This window comes from Bacillus rossius (assembly GCF_032445375.1).
Source record: "Bacillus rossius redtenbacheri isolate Brsri chromosome 4 unlocalized genomic scaffold, Brsri_v3 Brsri_v3_scf4_1, whole genome shotgun sequence".
Lineage (NCBI taxonomy): Eukaryota > Metazoa > Arthropoda > Insecta > Phasmatodea > Bacillidae > Bacillus > Bacillus rossius.
This window is the reverse complement of record NW_026962010.1, coordinates 7,576,786-7,597,541: the sequence shown is the minus strand read 5'-3', so window position 1 is coordinate 7,597,541 and position 20,756 is coordinate 7,576,786. Positions and strand designations below refer to the sequence as shown.

Genomic DNA, 20,756 nt, shown 5'->3' with positions numbered 1-20,756 from the left:
ACGAACCTACGCGGCAGGAACCGAGCTTGGTTCGTTTGTAAGACTGTGACCGCACATCGGGATCACAAGTCACGTTCTATTCGGTCGTGTCAACATTTTGTACTTTAAAACTTATTAGACTAATGCAGGGGTTCCCAAAGTGTGCGCCGCGGCGTCCTGGTGCGCCGCAGAAAGTTAAGAAGGGCGCCGTGATGCGATTCTCTTTACCATTCTCCGAAACCTCAACTAAGTGTTCGCGGGTACAAAATAAACAATTAAATTTCTAGCGCTCGCGTAGTGCTTCGCTTACTTGCGCACTCGCCGATACTTATCTACTACACGCCCGAGACAACTGTGGTCCTGGTAAACATGTGAACTACCCAAGGTCAGACGGACCCCTCCCTCCGCAACACTGTCCCCTACCTTCCCCTAGTCCGCATTTCACGGGCGGGACGGCAAGTAGAGCTCACCCATCAAATTGACTAGCTAGGTAGCTATTGTATTTTATTTTTGTTTTTCTTAAGTCTCCCTTTAATGTTTTTGTGTAAGTTTTATATTCTTATAAATATAAATATTCAGTTCAGATTCTTAATGTGGATATTTTAATTTTTGTGCTTATCTACGTAACTAGTATCATTGTACCTATCTATTTCGACGAGCCAAATAGGTTAGGGCGCCGAGACAAAATAGTAAACATGTATGTGTGCCGCGGACTGAAAAAGATTGGGAAACCCTGGACTAATGCATACAAATATTAATAACTCAGAGGTATGAGATGAAATAATGTAGTTGCACTAGAGTTTCGTGAGATTGAGTAAATTATGGTAAATTCTTTAGTATTGTGTTTGTGAAGTAATCCACTTTATCCTATTAGGTACATAGACTGGATAGTTAAGATAAGTTGTAAAGGAATTGTGGAAGAGTAGTGTTAAATCTTAAAAGTTTGTTGCCATTGCTTATTTAAACTTAAATTGATTGTAATCACAGTTGATGTTGTTCAGAGCTATAATTTTGTTTAAATGATTTCCATTATTATATACTTAGAAGAACGTATTTACATGTGGTCAAATCATTCAATTTATGTGAAGTTATGGTAATTCCATATATTATGGTTTCCCAAACGTGGGGCAGATAATATACTCAACACTGGTGGTGTATGTCTCTCCCTCTTCCCTTTGCCACATACCTGTGTCTCATTTCACTGCCCTGACTTTTCGGTGCTTGACTGCGCAATTGTAAAATAATAGGTCAATAAGTTCTACATTATAATAAAAGATGTGTCATTAATGGCATTTGTTTATTGCTGGTCACCTACAACTGTTTAAATGCATTGAATTCATAACATTAATGCACAGTTGTTTGCATCCTTTTTGAGCAAAAGAATGTTGTTCTATTAATTTGATTATTCATCTTTGCTTATTAAGACATACAGAGATAATTTAAAATTGCTATGCAAAATGAAAATATAGAAATTGCATTTATTTTTTATTATTTTGTTTAATGGGTTTAAAATGTTGCAATTTAGAGCTATACATAAACACTAATTAAACCTTTTTTTGATGGAGATTTATTTTAATTAATCATGAAGTAATTCAGATTTATTGTGTGTGTATGTATGTGTGTGTATATATCACACTAATATTATAAATGCGAAAGCTTGTGTGTATGTTTGTTACTCAATAACGCCTGAACTTCTGAATGGGTTTGAATGAGATTTGGCATACAGTTAGCTCATAACCTGGATTAACACATAGGCCCAATATTACTATAAAATTCCATCCCTAATGGAGTGCAAAAGGGGTAAATTAATTTTTATAACAGAAAATCATAGGTCATAGACATACTAACAGTGTGTGTAACATTTCTCTCCGTCCGTCATACGGTCATATAGTAAGGTCTGGTAACTTTTTGTCTTGGTGAGACCCGTCCGCTTAGTGGAGCTCGCGGTGGGTAGCGAAAGTTTGTGAGTGAGTTTGTATGTTTTTTACTGCTTCACGCTGTATTATCACCTAGGCTACTTTTTTATCCCAAAAAAATTTGGCTGTTCCTGTGGGATGATCGTCACTAAGAGTTATTAAAACGTGACTGCCCTACATTTGATGGAGGTTCATTCTAACCCATTTTTACAAACTAAATATCTTCATCCAGAAAAAAAAATTTCCTGCATGATACTATTATCACTAAACTCTGTATCAACATGTACCAAGAAGTATATATAATATACATATATATGTATATATGTATATATGTGTGTGTGTATACATATGTATATGTATATGTATATGTATATGTGTGTATATATATATATATATATATATATATATATATATATATATATATATATATATATATATATATATATATATATATATATATGAATGAAAGGTATATTGTGCAGGCCACCATTATCACTGGGGAGCCAAAGGAGAGATGGTGTTGGCACCACGTATTCCCATTATCCCTACATATCCCTACATAAACATGTAGATTACTTATATTCCTATGCACGAAGAACTCTAGCGCTTATAAAATTTATTACTTCTTATGCAACCAACTCAGACTCACTTATCTCTCTTTACATGGCACTTATAAGATCAAAATTAGAATATGGCTCTGTTATCTGGAATGGTATCAACTTAACAGATACTGAAAAAATCGAAAGTATTCAAAATAAAGTTATAGATTTAATTATTACAAGGAATCTCCCACGCCCCATTTGGACACCTCTGGTAGACCGTAGGGCCTATCTTGATGCTCTTTTTGTTCATAACTGTTACATTCATAAATTCAGATGCCCTTATCTTCTTGAAAATACTGCCTTAAGAATTCCTCAATTCAATTCCCGCTTACGCTCTACTCTGTGTACTCTTATTACTAATAATGATATTATTTATAGACTTATAACAAATTACAATAATATATATTTGAATTCCAACAGTGCTTAATTATATATATTCTGATTTATGTCTGTCATAGCTATATTATTTTTCCTTCAATATCTCTTAACATTTAATAATTTGATTTTACCTGTATTAATTATGTTTGTATTTGTTTTTTATTTTTGTTAATGACCTAGTTGTTATTGTTCTTATTTCTATATCTTTGTTTGTCTTGTTTATGTATTTGTGTTTCTGTGTTGTTATAAGCTTTTTTTTTTTTTGTGTTTTATGTATTTTGTATTTTAGTTTTTTTTTTTTTTTTTTCGTGCCCACCATAAAAGTGTTTCAGCTGTCGGTGGGCATGTCACAAATACAAATAAATAAAAAATAAAATAAAAAAATAAAATTTACCTTTCCAGTTCAAATGCTTACAGTTCCCTTTGAAAGTGGCATTTTCAATTACTGTTAACAAAAGTTAAGGACAAACGCTGAAAGTGGTAGGAATACATCTGAGCATCCCTGTTTATTGCACGGACAGCTACATGTTGGCTGCTAATGTGTCTTGAGAGCCAAAAATCTCTACCTTTGTCTATCAAAACACTTAGGAAGTTATAACAGTCTTTAACCCTGTGTTGAGGCCCTGTCTCATACAGTAACATTAGTATATCTTGACAATGTGTGAGAAATGTTTTCAAATAAAGTGGTTTTGATAACTGAATTATTTTCAATGTTTTTTTAAAAATTTTTTTTGTTTAAGTTATATCGTAAAAACTGTAATACATGTAATAGTCAATCTTAGTGTGATTATAGTCCAAACTCTAAAATATAACTACAAATAATAAAATGTGGCCAAGTGCGGCTCAGACTCGAGCTAAGCGTTGCGGAGTGTGGTTGTACGGTACCCGGATGTGCAAGTTTGACTCACTTGACCGGATTTTTAGTTGAATTTAACTGTTAAACCGCGGGGTGCAGATAGTGTGTGTCTATATATATGTGTGTGTATGTGTAAATTTTGATTATGTGGTTAGTGTTGAGTCAGAAAGCATTAAAACAAAAACAAATGCAGCCAATTTTTATTTTGAAATGTTTTTATGTATTAAATATCAATTAATATATACTTTTCACAAAGTTTTCAGCATATTTATATAAATAACTATATCAATTTAAAAGGCAATTTTTTTTACCAGATGTAATTATTTTATTTGTAGCTGAGTGAATGTATGTAGTGTAATAATGCCCCACAGCTTTGAGGACTAAGACAATATGTATGGTTTTTTCTCTCTTGTTTGTTGATGTCCCGCCCCTCCCCCACCTGTAGTGGCATGCTCCCAGGCTCTGTAGCTGCCGGCATGCCCTCGTCTCCCGCGCTGTGTGTCACGCCGCCCACGCCTCACGACTCCGCCCCTGCACTCACTGCCTCCCACAGCTTCTCCCCCACCACCGTCGGCCCCAACTTCCCCGGTGTCAGACTACGCAAGTTGAAACGAGCGCGAAAGAGACATCCGGTTGTGGTGGTTCCTCACTATTTGGCCGCTGAATCTACGTCGGACATCCCCCCGGGGGAACCGCGTAGAAGCAGGATCTCATCGCAGCCATCCGTGGACTTCAGGCAGCTGATTGGCTACAAGAAGCTAGGCAGGTCCACGCAAAGTCTTCAGAGTATCGTGTCGGAGGACTTAGCACTGCGGAATCTCTTGCTCCAAGAAGACATGCGTGGAGAAGGCAGGCGTGACAGTTTAATCCTCAAAGGACTGAAGGCGGTCAAGCTACTATCAAAGCCCAAGATTTCCACATTGAGTGTTTTCAAGGTTAAGTTGCAATCGGACTTTGAGCGTGGCAGATATTCATCGGTTAGAAGTACTACAAAATATTTTGGAAGGGGTGCAGAGATGTCGAAACCCAAAGTTAGGGTTTCGAACCAGCAAGCTCGTTCGAGTGAGTCGGTTGCAACGACATTAATCCGATCGCTGATGGACAGTAACAACACAGGGCTTGACAGCGTAGCAGAAGTCCGCGAGAGTCCTGGATCTTCTCCTACGTCTCCTTCGAGATCAGATGCTGTGAATGATGGGAAAGAAGTGGCAGAAACATTCAGACTTTCAGTCACCAAGCGTGAGCAAACGAGCATTCCGAAGAAAAGGCCCGTAACTGTGTCTGGAAATATTTCAGAAATGGAAGCAGCGTTTGTTTGTCGCCCTGCTTTGGATATATCCTTCTCAGATACATATCTTAAATTCACTTGTGGGCAAGATGTTCCACAGCTAGAGTACGTTGATGGTCATTTGATACCCAACGATTGTTTACGCTTATCTTCCTCTTCGGAGTCGTCAAGCTCTGATGAGACGTCCGAAGATCTCTCGCTAGACATTGCATGCAATGGGAAAACTACATCTGGCCATCCATTACCGTCTGCCTCCATTGGACTTTCTTCCTCTGAAAACCAAGTCAGTTCTCAGCATACAGTAGGACTTGGAAAACTTCCAGAAGATGAAACTAGGGTTACATTAGCTTTTTCAGGCTTAGCATCAACGAACACGCCTACATTTGAACATTTCCTTTGGAAAGAAGGTTATGCCAGTGATGTGAAAACTGAAGCTGAAAACGATATTGAAAATACTGTAGGGGAGGAAGGGAAAGTAGGCACAGACATTCCTTTAATTGATGTAACTCCTGACCTGTCAAATGTTGAAGACAAAGATAATTTGTTATCAATAAGAACGTGCTTGTCACAAAATATTAGAGATGAACTTGAATTAAAACTATTTCCCACAACGAGAAACCACGAAGATGAAAATTACGATAACACACAAAGTAAAAGTAACATTTGTGAAGACGAAAAAAATTTAAAGATTGACGTAAGTGCTGTAATGCTGTCCAGCCGAGACAGTTGTTTCTCACAAGATGCAGTTTGGCCGGAGTCAGCGTGTGACGATGTCGGAAGCACGGAAGACGCTGCCGTGAAGGGCGTGGTGCCGGAGGAGGTGGAAGAGCCGAAACCTGCCCGTGTGCCCGTGCTTGGTCCCGCTGCTCCCTCTGTCGCCTGTCTCGTGGATGTGGTGTGTGGTGCCGGGGGCAGGTGCCCCCCGCACGCCCGCGGGGGGCCCCTGCCCCCCGAGCAGCATCGTGGTGCCGAGCATGACCCCTGCTTCATCCCCGCTAGCAGGCAGGCCCCCGTCGCAGGCGAGGACGTGGTGGCCGACAAGTTGCCGGCCTCCCCCGCCACCGTGGCCGCCGGCGCCATCCACCGCCGCTCCTCCGACTCTGACCTCAGCATCACCCCTAAAGGTCAGTGTGCATGCACTCGTAAAGTAATCGCTCGCCTACGGCTGGCTCTCAGAAACTAGCTGGTCCAACAGCTTGCAGGACATAGCACTTCTTGTCACGGCTCGGAGAGGAATTACAGGCGACGTACGTACGTGCGCCAAGGCGGGGATGAGACGATAGCACTTGCTGGGTCATTAGACGGTTTGCAAAATTATATTTATGCTGGGAATTATTGGGTTCTTGCTATTGTGTCGCTGCATTCGCTGACATCGCTACCCACCAGAACTCGCACCTCGCTGCCTCTAGCGCCACGTGCTCGGACCTCGACACGTGTCGACCAGGCTGGGTCCTCTCGACTCCGAGTGCAGTGACACAACCCCCACGCACGGACCGGGCAAGAGCGGGGGCTGATCCTAGTGGGTCCTCCCCCAACGGTCCAGCTCCGTTTGCCTCGCAACAGTATTGTAAAATTAGTGATTATTTATTTTTTGACTTGATAATGTCTTGTAAATCGATGAACACCTCAGGGAAAAACGCACGAAAAACGAAAAAGCATGACTCATTGTCACGTTCCGCCTGAGACGAGCGTGCAAGAACCGGCCAACCACCGTGCGAGGAAATCTTCTATAATATCAAACAGGTTAATGCGGGCTTTTCAACTAATTGTTCGTGATTATAATTAAACAAATTATTTAAATTAAATTTGCAAAAACTAAATAATATTTGAAATTAAAAAGTAAATTATTGTTCGTAAACCGACTTTACAGACAACCCTCTTTTTTACTATTAAAGTTTACAATATGTTTCATAGTGCAATGTTCACATAAGCAAATATTTACACATAATGCCACCACACATGGTCGGCTATCTGGACGACTTGGGACGTGGTCATAGCAGAAACGTGTATGCTTTGGATTTATTCATGTTAAATGTCCATCCTTGGTGCATGTGCACTTCATTGCATTTCATTGCTTACTATAATTGCAACCTCAATCCACCCAAAGGTAGTATAACTTATGTAATAAAATATAAATTTTAAGTTGTGCTATGCAGGGGAAGAATCGACCAGTCTCGATTCCAAAACCATTGGACTTTGTATTCCTCGATAGTATTGGAATACATGGATTGGGCCTATTCCAGAATCAAAATTGACTTAACCATACCATTGTACATTTGTAACGGTTCGTTACATACAAAAATAAACAGATTTAAAGCGTCGATTGTAGTTTTTGTTTTATTCTTTCAAACTAGAATGCACAGACGAATCCAAACACTTTCAAAAGAGGCTGCTCACTCATTCCACATACATTTGCCCGTCGAGAAATGCTCGCAGCTCGCGCGAGGAGAATTAATAATAAAAAATAATAACGTTGATTAAGTCTTTTACTGGAATATCTAAAATATGTGCGGCCTCAAACACGGCCACATCCAACGTAAAACCGCGAGCCGCCGAAACGTGGCCTCGCCTGGCAGCGATCGCCCGACGACTACTGATGAACTCATGACACGTTTCCTCCACGCAGGGAGTAGACGTCACATGACCTCACCGACCAATCACACGCACGCTTCATTCACTCTTACAGATACAAGCCAATCACAGAACAAGTTACAATACATGAAAAAACCTTGTACATACAGAACTCTGGGCTTCCCCTGATCTGTCTCTTTTCAATTTCACATCGAAATCGGGGACTCCCATTCTCGTTCTCTCTCCCACACCGTGAGAGAGCAGTTATCACTCAGTTCCCATGCAGGGGGGGAATTACCGTCTTTATCTCGGTTGGCGGGGAAGCACTGTTCCTTTCTCACTTACACTTACAGGCCTCTCATGCCTCTCTTTCTAACCATCACACCTGCCCAGACACAGTCCCGTGATCTATAATTATATTGCAACACGTTAATAAAATTAAGAACAGCAATCATAATACAAATTACTTTACAAAATTAAAATCATTTAGAAATAACCTGAAAAAGTAGGCCTAAACAGGCAAAAATCTAGTACAGCGGCTCATTTGTGAATAATTACATAAAAATTAGTAATGATTAGAGATGTCTAATAAAATACAAAATACCTTCTTAAAACACAAAGCAAATGCAAACATCAACCCTAAAATACATGAAAACGGTAAAATATAATTAGAAAGATTTTTTTAAGAAATATTTACATGCATAAAAAATAGTTTAAAAGAAAATTATTTATCTTGGAGGGCAGGGTCTTGCAATGTTACATAACCCCCCCAACTTTTCAATTAAATTTACACTATATTTTAATTGAAAAGTTACAAAAGTGAAAAACTAATCTGTACAAAAATAAATACAAAAACATCCTGAGAAATAAATGCATCCAGTCGTTACTACCCTTGTTTATATAGAAATTACAAAATGTTGTTACTTAAAAATTGCAATAACATAAATTCCTTTGTTAAAAAGCCAAAATTTGAAAACTATATCTCTTACTACAAAGTGTCAACAACTCTCCACAAATGGCTATCTCCCTCTCATTAGTGCCTGATACAAATAACTTTGAAACTGGTTTCTCTACAAGCTTCAAGCAGACACCCCCTGGTCAACGAAGAATCTTCAACAACAAAAAAAACTCTGAACTTACTTTCACAGCCGTGGAACCCTCAACACCAGCTGCAATAACCTCCATAACTACCTCAACGACGACGAAAAATCTTCAACTACAGGAATTACGTCTCCATGACCACCTTAACGACGAATACAAAAACTTCAAAACCTCAAAGACGACGACAAATAACCTCAAAACAAATTATCTCCTTTAAAACCCTTTAAAAACCACAGTTACCATTATTCTCTGCTGCTTCTGACAAACTCCTCAAATCTCATGGAACAACCACTTTAACCCACAAATCAACCAATATCTCCATTCTTCAAATCTGCACTAACAAAAACTTGACAACACTATCACTTCAAAAATTTGACACAAAATTTCCCTAAATTCCATCAGAAAAAAAAAACTACTTCCAAAATTTTAAGACTCTTACAATACCTCTATTATTAACTTCAACTTCTGGATAACACTTATTTCAAAATTAGAATTAGTCTGCTCAATATTGATAACCCACGAACTACATTTTCTAATATAGATGCATCAACTTCCTAAGACACTGAAACTCACATAGTAAACTTTCCACCACAAATACAATTCCAAAAAACATTAAATTAGTTATGTGAAACTTCAAAACTTTTTTATAACATACTACCTTATCCCTCCTCATATTCAAACTTTCTTATTAAAATGTTACACAACCTTATGATATTTTCACCAAAATACACCCAAACTTAATTCACACTGCATTTCCTTTTGACCTTATTCACTTACATCTCCTTGTATCATTAACTATAATATAAAAAATACACAAAAACATCATTATCACACATAAAAAATACCCACAGTTCTTTTCTCCAACTTCCTCTTCTCATTCCTTCCTAACTCCTGAGCTAGCCGAAAGGTAAGGGGCGCCCAACTACAACCCTTTTAGCTGCTAGTCAGCTCGGCTAACCTATTACCAAATTCAAAACAAAATTTTATACCAAGCTATACCCAAATATACACAGTACTTGTCATTATACCTTGAATTTTAAGCTTTACTTACCTTACTTAAATTTCCACAAAACAACAAGTTGACAATTCTATATCGTCATGGCATGACAAACACTTCATTAAGATACATACGTATGTTTCTATTCTTCAAAAACAAATTACATGAACCAATGCCCTTCCTTAGGTTTCAAACCATATCTTCCCTTTCAGCAACAGCATCCCATAAAATTAACCTTGATGAGGGGTGGGAGCGACCAAGGAGAAAGGACGCACCCTTGCAAAAAAAAAAACCTCGGACTCCATGCCGGCAACATATTTAAAATTAACCTCCTGGCCCCCCAGCTTCCTCACGAACCAAATTACACAAAAAAAAAACCTCTGCTGCTTATTTAGAATAATACCAAAATTCACCTGAACTCTGGCCATCATGAACACACAACTTCTTCTGCAGCTTCAAAACTCGACGACTGTTATTCATTAACGTTTAGTATTACCTTTCATACCTTTAATATAGGATGTTGTCACCCTGTCATTCAATCCAAAACAAACATTTAGCATTACCAATAGGTGTCATCTTCATTTAAAATATTTAACCATTTCAAAATTATATCATTTTCCAAAAAAAATAACTCATGATAAATTTCAGTTAACATCTTCCCATGACATAACATTAAACAAACAAAAAAAATTAACCAAGTGCAATCTAGTGATGGTTCGAATCCCATTTTTCTCGAATCCGAATCTCGAATCCGAATCCCAAACAGTACCTCGAATCCACCCCTCGAATCCAAATCCAGTTCTCAAGGGTTAATTATAAAATAATTTATAAGTTAAGAGAAAAAATTAAACATTATGCATAACTATCTAACCCTTTAAATTTTTATTTAAAAAAACAAGGATTTTGACACGGTCTGGATCAAGACGATTCCGTTTTTGGTCACAATATGTTTCCTGCAGTGCTGAACAAATGTTCAGAGAACACTGTCGAAGGTGGTGAACACAAATATTTTTTGGACAGTTTATGTAGCCTGGGTGAACACGCAGACTGAGTTTTCCAGTATTCGAGAATGTTTATTTCTGGGTTAACTGTAGGATCACGTAAGAATCTGGTCACTTCATCAATTGCTGTAGAATCTGACTTGGTGGATTTAAGGCATTCAGGCATTATCTGTGAGTACAGTGATTCATGTATCCACGGAAATCGGAAAACGAAATTCAACATCCGACGGAACAATATTTTGTAGTTACCAACTTTAAATTTGTTTTAAGTCCCAAATGAAGGTAAACGTTTTCCTGAAATATTTAATGGAAACTGAAAAGCACCATCTTGGCTTCAATGGTTTTAGGCCATAAGAAATATTGTCGTGCGTCTTTTAAAATTAAGCCTCACTAAAGCATAGTGATTAATATGCCCAAAGTTAAAAGTGAAGGGGTGTTTTCTTTAGTTTACCAATTAAATTTTTTTATATTAATATTAGTTATTTTTTATGTTGCTAAAAATGATTGGCTAACAAATTGATTGGTTGGCCATCATGGAATTCTCAGATAATACATATTTTAACGTTGGTAGTCTACACAAACCAAACTTGGTCCTAAAAAAATTCTTAAATAGAACGTATCAGAATATTTAAAATTGAATTGCGATTAAAATAATAATTGAATAACGTATTAATTTTTGTCATTCATTATTTCATTGTTATTACTACATGTGCGACCGTAACTTTATGAAATTCGGCATTATTGTTGTATTACTAAGTAACAGATTTCTCAGTAAAGTTATTAAAAAAAAAAAAAAAAAAAAAAACAAGATTCATATTTAGTCTAGATCCTAAATGTGCTTTATTTTATTTTTTAGCATATTCTGAGAATACATATGTGATTTATGCCTTATTTAATGCCAATGTAGCGACAATGCATCCATGTTCATGAATATAAAGTAAGTTTCCCAAATCAGTACATGCTTCATAATTTTTTTTATATAATAACGAATTAAAAGTACAATACAGTAGAACCTCGTTAATCCGTGATGCGCTGATTCGGAAATCAGATAATCCGGGACGATTTAAAAGAGAAGAAAAAAAAGAAGTAAAAATTGTCAGCGCTTAAAATTAACGTCACGCGGGCCGGCGGCGGCAAACACTACAAGCCATCGCGTGGGCCGCCAAACTCTGCAAAGCTGTTTGTACCGATCCTTTGTGTCGCCCCCCTTTCAGCTGTCACATTTGTCACTCTTTAAACTTGAGGGGGATGTCCTACTTCTGCTTCCCGTCTCCCTTTGTTTGTTTCCAACCGCCAACGCACGGCAGGCGCCTGGCGAGTGACGTGTCTGGCTGTACTATGAGAAGGGGGGAGGGTGCAAGGTCAGCACGATCTTATCTTTCTCTCTTCGGCTGTTGTAAATGACCGTGAACTAATGGCTAGGCAGTGCTGTATTTTTTTTAAGCCGAGAAACTAATTCGAAGACGGCCGGCCCTTACCGTGAACGGCCTTAACCCAGCTGCACGCCGGTGTCTGAGAAGCTTGACAAGACCTTCCGGGCTTTTAATCGCTAGTCCGTGAAATTCGGTAATCCGTGATTATCTAGGTCCTGACCATCACGTATTAACGAGGTTCTACTGTACCTCAATAGGATGTGTTCCAAGGAAAACGTAAACAGGCCAAGAATATTGTAAGCATTTAAGTTTTTAAAGTACCACATTTACATCAATATTTTTTCTCGAATCCCGAATCTTTTCCCTCGAATTTCGAATCTTTCGAATACTAGAGATTCGGTGGGATTCGAGGATTCGAGGATTCGACCGGCCCATCCCTTATTTCTTCACATAATATTTAGTAACTGTCTACTCAAAAAAAATTTATAGATATATTATCATTGTTATTTCAAAACAGAAAATATTCACATTCACTTTGATGTATTTATCTTCCTTCTCTTTAAGAATCTTGTAAAAAATTGCTGTTATAACATTACTTGTGCATTCCTATATTAACCTATAACTATTCTTCAAAAAATACAAAAACTCTACAAAATACAAAACATTATTTAAAAAGTACATATGTAAGTCAAAGAATAACAAAATTTTTTTTGAAAAACAATAAAAAAAATGGCAAAAATTGCAAAAAAATTTAAAAAAACATCAAACACGATACAACTAGTTTTGACTCCACCCCTCCATCTAGGCAGTGGGCCAAACAAGTCTACACACACTGTTTCCAGAGGTTGCATCACCCCTGTCCATTTACCATGTCTTTCTTCTGCCTTTGAACAGAACAAAAAACTGTTTACTACCTCGGCGATAGTTCTGTACACATGCTTCCACACCCAAAACCTCTGACCATGTTGCACAGCTTTTTCCACTTCATGTTCCACATGGATCAGTGAAAATTTTTTAGTTTGTACACTATTCAATACACACAACCCACATCTTCGTACATTACTGCTTACATTTTGACAAAATCTCCCTTTTATCATTTCTCCGCAATCTGCAGAACTCAATTCACTGATTACCCCCTCAGCAAACTCATCTTTAAGTGCATCTGAAAACATTTTCATTTCAATTTCTACTTTTTTCATTTGTTTACATAAAATCCTGTTCACATGCACATTAACTCTCATTTTACAAAATGTTTCCTCTACATTATCCGAACAATCCCTGTTTACTTCATCATGAAATTTTTCAAATGTGTTTTCAATGTTTATTTTTTCATTTACATCATGCCCAACAAATTCAATATTTTCTTTTGACACTATTACTTTCATTTCACAAGTTCCTAAATTAGTTTGTTCCCTTTCCACCTGTGATTCACAGCTGTCAACCCTTTGTTTACAAGTGTGAATTTCCTCGTTTACCTCAGTTTGTACATCAAGTTTACCCTCTATATTTCCTAAGTCCTGCTGTATATGTTTAATAATTTCATCCTTCATCTGTGACATTCCCTGCCTTATTTCCTGCTTGTTTTGTGCTAGACCCTGTTCTAATTTTAGAGTAAGATCCTGTTGTCCCTGTTTCATTTCCTGTTGTCCCTGTTCAATTTTCTGTGTGTTTTGTTTCATTTCCTGCCTCATTGACAACAAGATCTGTAGCATTTGATCTGACCCCCCCATAACCTCAACTGGGCTGCTAATTGTGTGGGATTCCATATCCTGACCTAGTTCGGCAGGATGTTCCATGTTTACAGGTTTTTCCTGCCGACATGAAAAATCTTGCTCTATTAATTCAACATCAAGGTTGGGATCTGGATTATTTGAATTTTCAGGATTTTCTAAAAATCCTATGAAGTCAGTTTCACTGCTACTGGTACTCATGTTTATACAAATAACCAACAATTCTGGATATCAAACCTAACACACATACAAAACACTACAACAATTCTCAAACCCTAATTACACAATTCTGTACATCATATTGCTCCTTTCACTTGCTATTCTCGGCGATTCATCCCGCGATGTCCCACGAAGCTTGGTTCTGCGATCCCGCGATGAGACAGGCCTGAAGTCCCACGGTGCCTTGGGTCGCTCTGTCCCTCGATGTACTGCTTTCCGCAGTTTCTCTGGAACTCTTCACTCGCTGAAACAGCCCGCCGTATATTGCCGCATTCGCCGCTCAGCTGCGCCGAAAGTTCTGGATACACTTCGTCGTTTTCTTCTAAACTGTTCAATATTAGTCGTAAATTTTCGTTATTTCAGGTTATCGTAGTCACAAACTGTTTTAAGAATGTTTACATTTTATATTTATTGCCGAAAATGTCCGTCTCAATCTCAGGGTCGTGTCCAAATTCAAGCCGCGCGGCCGGGCGCCAATTGTAACGGTTCGTTACATACAAAAATAAACAGATTTAAAGCGTCGATTGTAGTTTTTGTTTTATTCTTTCAAACTAGAATGCACAGACGAATCCAAACACTTTCAAAAGAGGCTGCTCACTCATTCCACATACATTTGCCCGTCGAGAAATGCTCGCAGCTCGCGCGAGGAGAATTAATAATAAAAAATAATAACGTCGATTAAGTCTTTTACTGGAATATCTAAAATATGTGCGGCCTCAAACACGGCCACATCCAACGTAAAACCGCGAGCCGCCGAAACGTGGCCTCGCCTGGCAGCGATCGCCCGACGACTACTGATGAACTCATGACACGTTTCCTCCACGCAGGGAGTAGACGTCACATGACCTCACCGACCAATCACACGCACGCTTCATTCACTCTTACAGATACAAGCCAATCACAGAACAAGTTACAATACATGAAAAAACCTTGTACATACAGAACTCTGGGCTTCCCCTGATCTGTCTCTTTTCAATTTCACATCGAAATCGGGGACTCCCATTCTCGTTCTCTCTCCCACACCGTGAGACAGCAGTTATCACTCAGTTCCCACGCAGTGGGGGAATTACTGTCTTTATCTCGGTTGGCGGGGAAGCACTGTTTCTTTCTCACTCCCACTTACAGGCCTCTCATGCCTCTCTTTCTAACCATCACACCTGCCCAGACACAGTCCCGTGATCTATAATTATATTGCAACACGTTAATTAAAATTAAGAACAGCAATCATAATACAAATTACTTTACAAAATTAAAATCATTTAGAAATAACCTGAAAAAGTAGGCCTAAACAGGCAAAAATCTAGTACAGCGGCTCATTTGTGAATAATTACATAAAAATTAGTAATGATTAGAGATGTCTAATAAAATACAAAATACCTTCTTAAAACACAAAGCAAATGCAAACATCAACCCTAAAATACATGAAAACGGTAAAATATAATTAGAAAGATTTTTTTAAGAAATATTTACATGCATAAAAAATAGTTTAAAAGAAAATTATTTATCTTGGAGGGCAGGGTCTTGCAATGTTACACATTGTGCCACCAATTAGCATTTTTTGGCACAATTTTAAATTTGAATTTTGAACCATAATTTTTACCAGTCATTTTTCAGCTCAAACTTAAACTTTTTCCACTCTCTGTAAACTCCCATTTAATCTTTGTCAGGCCAGTCTCTCGAATCCAGTTTCCAAGCTAGATCTTATTTTGCCGAGTCTATGCGAATCAGCCAGTGCCTTGCCTTTTCCCTGCTTGGACCCATGCCTGTCGCCTGTAATTCTCCTCCGAGCCGTGATCAAGACGGCTCATCCCTGCGTTTCCGAGGGTCCCATTTGTTCTCGGAGCTCTCCTGAGGCAAACACCTAGAGGCATACTCGCGAGTCTTTTACTAAACATCTCAGAATGTCTCTGGCCTCTGCAGAGCTTAATTTCTCACTGTCGTGCAGTTTCCACCTCCCCCCCCCTCTCCAGCCTTTTCAGGGAACCCTGGCCAGGGCACTGACCGGCCACTAACCCCGGCCTAAGTCAAGGACAGCCTTTGGTCTTCAAAAGTACCACCTCTGCCTTCTCGGGGCAGATTTGCGAGTTATTTCCCCAGGGTGTTTGAATGCCCACTAAAGCCTGCCCCCTGGTGCCTCACGCCACAAGCAGTGCCCTGTAATTATTTTCCAAGCCACCAGAGCGCTAAACAAGTCTCCTCCATAAGCCCCATGCTTTCGAAGTCACCTCGCGCGAGAGATGCACGAGTCAATCTCTTCTTGTTTCGGACACCCCTGAGTAGGTCACGCTGCGATCGGCACCAACACCAACTTCGAGATATAGAAGTCAGTATTTTTCGAACACACACTCAGAAATCTTCGGAACCTTTCAGCATGGGAGCCGAAGTCCCCACCCCTTTCTTTTGCAAGCAGTCTCCTGTTTTAATTACGAGTCGCTACCGCCACGCAGGGACTCCGCGCCGCGCCAGCAGACTGACCACCTCGGATCATCGGACAGCAAACAGCAAGACTTCAGTCGGTTGTCGTACGAAAATGTAGTCGACTAGGCGAGGGATGTTGTCCCTAATCTATTTCTTAACCAGTAATTAGTCAGTCTGTGTGCCTATTAGAAGTTGTTATATTTTGCTAAATTCCTTAATTATCTTACTTATGGAAACGTCCGCGGCAAACGCGCGTGTTCGGTGCTGGTCCTCGCTTCGCATCCTGGCGGGCTACCTTGCTGAGGGCTAGGAGCCACTCTATGTTTGGTAGTTTTGGTCAACCTTTTGTAACGTACGCTGGGCTTCAGATAAACACTCAAAAAATGAATAAGTAAAAAATAATGCCTTGGAAGCGTCAGCCCACAAAAAAAACAAACAATTATTATCACAGAGGTGCCATATGTCGTACAAAAGAATTTACTTACAACCTACTAGAAACTCTAGGAGGCTATGTTGATCAAGGATGAGTAATAATGAAATAACAAGAATGCTGGTATGATTTATATAACTGCCCTTTTACTAAAATTATTTACTTAGCTTTTTCTTTTCTGTTATCTTTATCTTTAAGTAAACATGTATTAAAATACCTTAATTACAATCTACAGGGAGCCCGGAGCAACAAAATAAATATATAAAAGGACAAACAACCATATCTCTTATACTTGATTCTGATTTTACGTTAGCTCGCAGGCTCAAAAGGAAAGACAATTAAATTTTGTTTTTAATTTGCTTTTGAAATGAATTCTACCAAATCCTATGTCCTGAAAACTGGCGGTCTTGGCACCGGATGTTTCTGTAGATTAAAGTCCAGAAGAATTTGATTTATGAAGAAACTTGTATGCTGACCAGTGTGAGGAGAAGACTTGCGACTGCATGAGCCCAATCATGGACTGCTAATTTTGGCAGTGAAGTTCCATTTTAATTCTTCAACCTAATTCTTGCACCTAATTCTTGCATCTAATTCTTGCACCCCGCCTGTAACCAAAGTCCCAAATTGCTTAGACTGGTTAACAGGTGGCTAAGGCTGGGCAAGACTACACCCAGGGAAAGGCAAAACAGAGGGTAGGGGGGGGGGGTGGGGGAGCTATGACGATCACTTACCCAAAACAGCGGGGTGAAGTCACGTTGGCTGGCTCCAGTAGTTGAGTTGGCAACTCCCGGCGCGGATGTCCGTGGTAGCCATGACGAGAGAAGAAAGAAAAAAATTTACATTAAAAAAAAAACTAGTACGGGCAGCCAATTTTAAAAATAAGAAAAATAAGGCATATATGCCTTGACGTTCGAGACTACATGGCGTAGTGTCAAGTCTTGGAAATAATACTGAGATGGACTCTCGCGAATCGCGACGTGTGGTCCGTACTGTCCAAATGATGCCCGCCGAATGTTCAAAAATGGCGTCGGCACGCCTAATTAAAGAAAGTTACTGCGCCCATCCAAGGAGGGGGTGGTGATGGCCCGAAGGTATCCGAAGATGCCCGAAGAGGCGAAGCAGACTGCAAAAGCGCTCGCCGCGCGCTCACCAGGGTCGCGGGCGGGCTGTCTCTTATGGGAGGGATGAGTATTGCGCTCTGGCGGCCAAGATGAGAAACTGGCTGGAGGGTCACAGAAACGTCCGCTAGAGTGCACTGGGTGCACTCGCAACCAGCGGACAGAGCAAGGTTAGGGATTTTAGCCGCCACTAGGCCTCGCTGAGGGCTCTGTCGGACAAGGGCGTATGTCCTTGGAGAGACCATGTACCCTGCGCGGGTTCACTGGAGGTCGATGCTCCGGGTTGAAGTTCCGAGAAGCCATAGGTGGGAGATGAGGGAAGGGGGGCAAAACTTGCTAAGTCGCCTGGGAAAGGTGTCGTGTGGACCGTCCCGAGGCGTCGCCGAGGACTGTAATATGCTCCTGGACGTGCTGCCATGCTGCCAAACAGCTTACCTATGCTTGCCTCCGAGAAATGAAAGATGCTAGCGGAGGGCTTGGGGTAGCATTCGCTAGTACGAAAAGTCATACTGTTACAGGGAGAAAACGTGATGCAAACTGCGGCCGAGATGCTGCGATAACCAGTCATCAGCAAAAGTATCTAATTGGGTCTGCGAACAAGCGCAGGTGCACAGGATTGCACAAGATCATGTCGGAGAGTACAGTAATGGAATCAAAATTAAAAGAAATTAAAAATGCAACTTTATTTTTTGGTTTCCTTCTTTAAAAATGAAAAATTAAACTTAAAATCCAAAACTTGTGCCCAAAAATTATAGTAAACGGCACACTTTTATTCCCCGACCCTCAACGTTTTTGGTGGCCATTTTTGCCAACTTACTGACTGTCTGTGAACTAGTTCTGACCATGTCAGATTTGGGCTTGTTCACAGAGAGAAATATATAAGCAATTATAATTGAAAACAGTTATTTTTATTGAAGTGTATTGAATAATTCAAACCTCGAAGTAAAAGTAAATGGTGTTTTAAAAGGAATTAGTTAAAAATGGTTGCAATAAAACCATGCTGAAATAATTTCTTATAAAAAAACTATAGTAAAATTACAAGAGAAAAATTGTCATGTCTCTATGAATAGGAAGAATGGTAAGCGTGGTGGTGAAGTGAATGTGGCATGTGGCAGGAAACAGCCTCACGAGTAGCGATCGTTCGTCAACGGCGGGCACGCACTTCCGACAGACAACAGCGATGGTGCGGCAGCCCATGAACCAGGAGGGTCTCGACATGCTGGAGTACCCATTCCTCACCATGCACAAGTTCCCGCCGGGCTTCGTTCTCCATCTGGGTGAGTGCCTTTTCCCTCTCCTCCATGCTCAAGTTCCCATTGCGATATGTTCTCCAACTGGGCAAGTGCCTATTTCCTACTAAGTGCACTAGGTACTGCCGGGATTCGTTATCCAACTGGGTAAGTGCCTTTTCCCTACTCAGTGTCCAAGTCACCACCGTGATTAGTTCTCTAATGGGTAAGTGCCTATTTCCTGCTCACTTAGCACATGTACCTACCGGGATTCGTTCTCTAACTAAGTAAGTGTGCAGTGTGCCGTGTGCCGTGTGCCGTGTGCAGCGTGCCGTGTGCAGCGTGCCGTGTGCAGCGTGCCGTGTGCAGCGTGCAGCGTGCCGTGTGCAGCGTGCAGCGCGCAGTGTGCAGCGCGCAGCGTGCCGTGTGCAGTGCGCAGCGCGCAGCGCGCAGTGCGCAGCGTGCAGTGCACAGCGTGCAGCGTGCAGTGCGCAGCGTGCAGTGCGCCATGTGCAGTGTGCAGTACGCCGCGCGCAGTGCGCAGCGTGCAGCGTGCAGTGCGCAGCGTGCAGCGTGCCGTGTGCAGCGTGCAGTGCGCAGTGCGCATCGTGCAGTGCACAGCGTGCAGCGTGCAGTGCGCAGCGTGCAGCGTGCCGTGTGCAGCGTGCAGTGCGCAGTGCGCAGCGTGAAGTGCACAGCGTGCAGCGTGCAGTGCGCAGCGTGCACCGTGCACCGTGCACCGTGCAGTGCGCAGCGTGCAGCGCGCCGTGTGCCCGCAGGCGGCGCGGTGAGCTCGCGCTCCGTCAAGCTGCTGGAGCGGATCACCAACCTGGAGGAGCCCGAGACGCGCGACGCCTGGTGGACGGAGGTGCGCATGGAGGTGCGCTCTCACTGTCGCGCGCTGGGCTGCAACGTGGTGCTGGGCTACAGCGAGCACACCAGCATCTGCGACGACGTGTGCGTGCTGAGCGCGGCTGGCACGGCGGCCGTCATCAGCCTGGACCACCCCGCGCCCTGGCTGCGCGCGCACACCGCCTCGCTCGACCGCCACGAGTTCCCCGACCAGAGCCCCGCCCCGGCCGTCACGGTGCGTGGCAAGTTGTGGAGCGTTCTCTATTCACCCTACCTTCCTCCCAATTGAGATTATCTGTAATAAGCTTTTTTATTTGTCTCTATCTCGACCCGACTCCCTATCTTAACTCAACGCGATTGCAGGTGCCGACGCGCCGCAGCCGTGCGTCAAATGTTAGTAGTAGGATACAGGCGAACCTGGTAACTCGTCCTACTGAAGTTTTTTTGTTTTTGCTTCCCCCTAAGCTCCGCTTTAACGCGTGGGAGTATGTACCGGAAATTAGGTATTTAGGCAGGTTTTTTAATAATTTTGTTATCTTAAATATATTTGTATATATATTCTTTTTTTTCTCATCTTATATCTTTACGACCAGGCCCTCAGCCTCTGTGCTCAGAGGCGAGCTGATTTTTTTTTCCCAGCCTAATGTTAGGTTAGCAGTCTGGCTAATATTTCTCCCGCCTATAGGCACGTCGGAGGC

The 20,756-nt window shown here is 41.0% G+C and overlaps 1 protein-coding gene across 9 annotated transcripts in view; it reads left to right on the top strand.

The window, feature by feature from the left end:
• Positions 1-20,756, top strand: part of LOC134541697 (C2 domain-containing protein 5) — a 163,678-nt gene that overhangs the window by 29,303 nt on the left and 113,619 nt on the right. For 6 of the 9 annotated variants that reach the window (XM_063385334.1, XM_063385338.1, XM_063385333.1 and 3 more), the window contains exons 6-8: positions 6,019-6,143; positions 19,093-19,254; positions 19,986-20,293. In XM_063385334.1, the coding sequence (XP_063241404.1) occupies positions 6,019-6,143; positions 19,093-19,254; positions 19,986-20,293 (595 nt within the window). The remainder of the gene's footprint in view (positions 1-6,018; positions 6,144-19,092; positions 19,255-19,985; positions 20,294-20,756) is intronic. The other 3 variants (XM_063385335.1, XM_063385339.1, XM_063385330.1) reach the window with 1 other exon arrangement.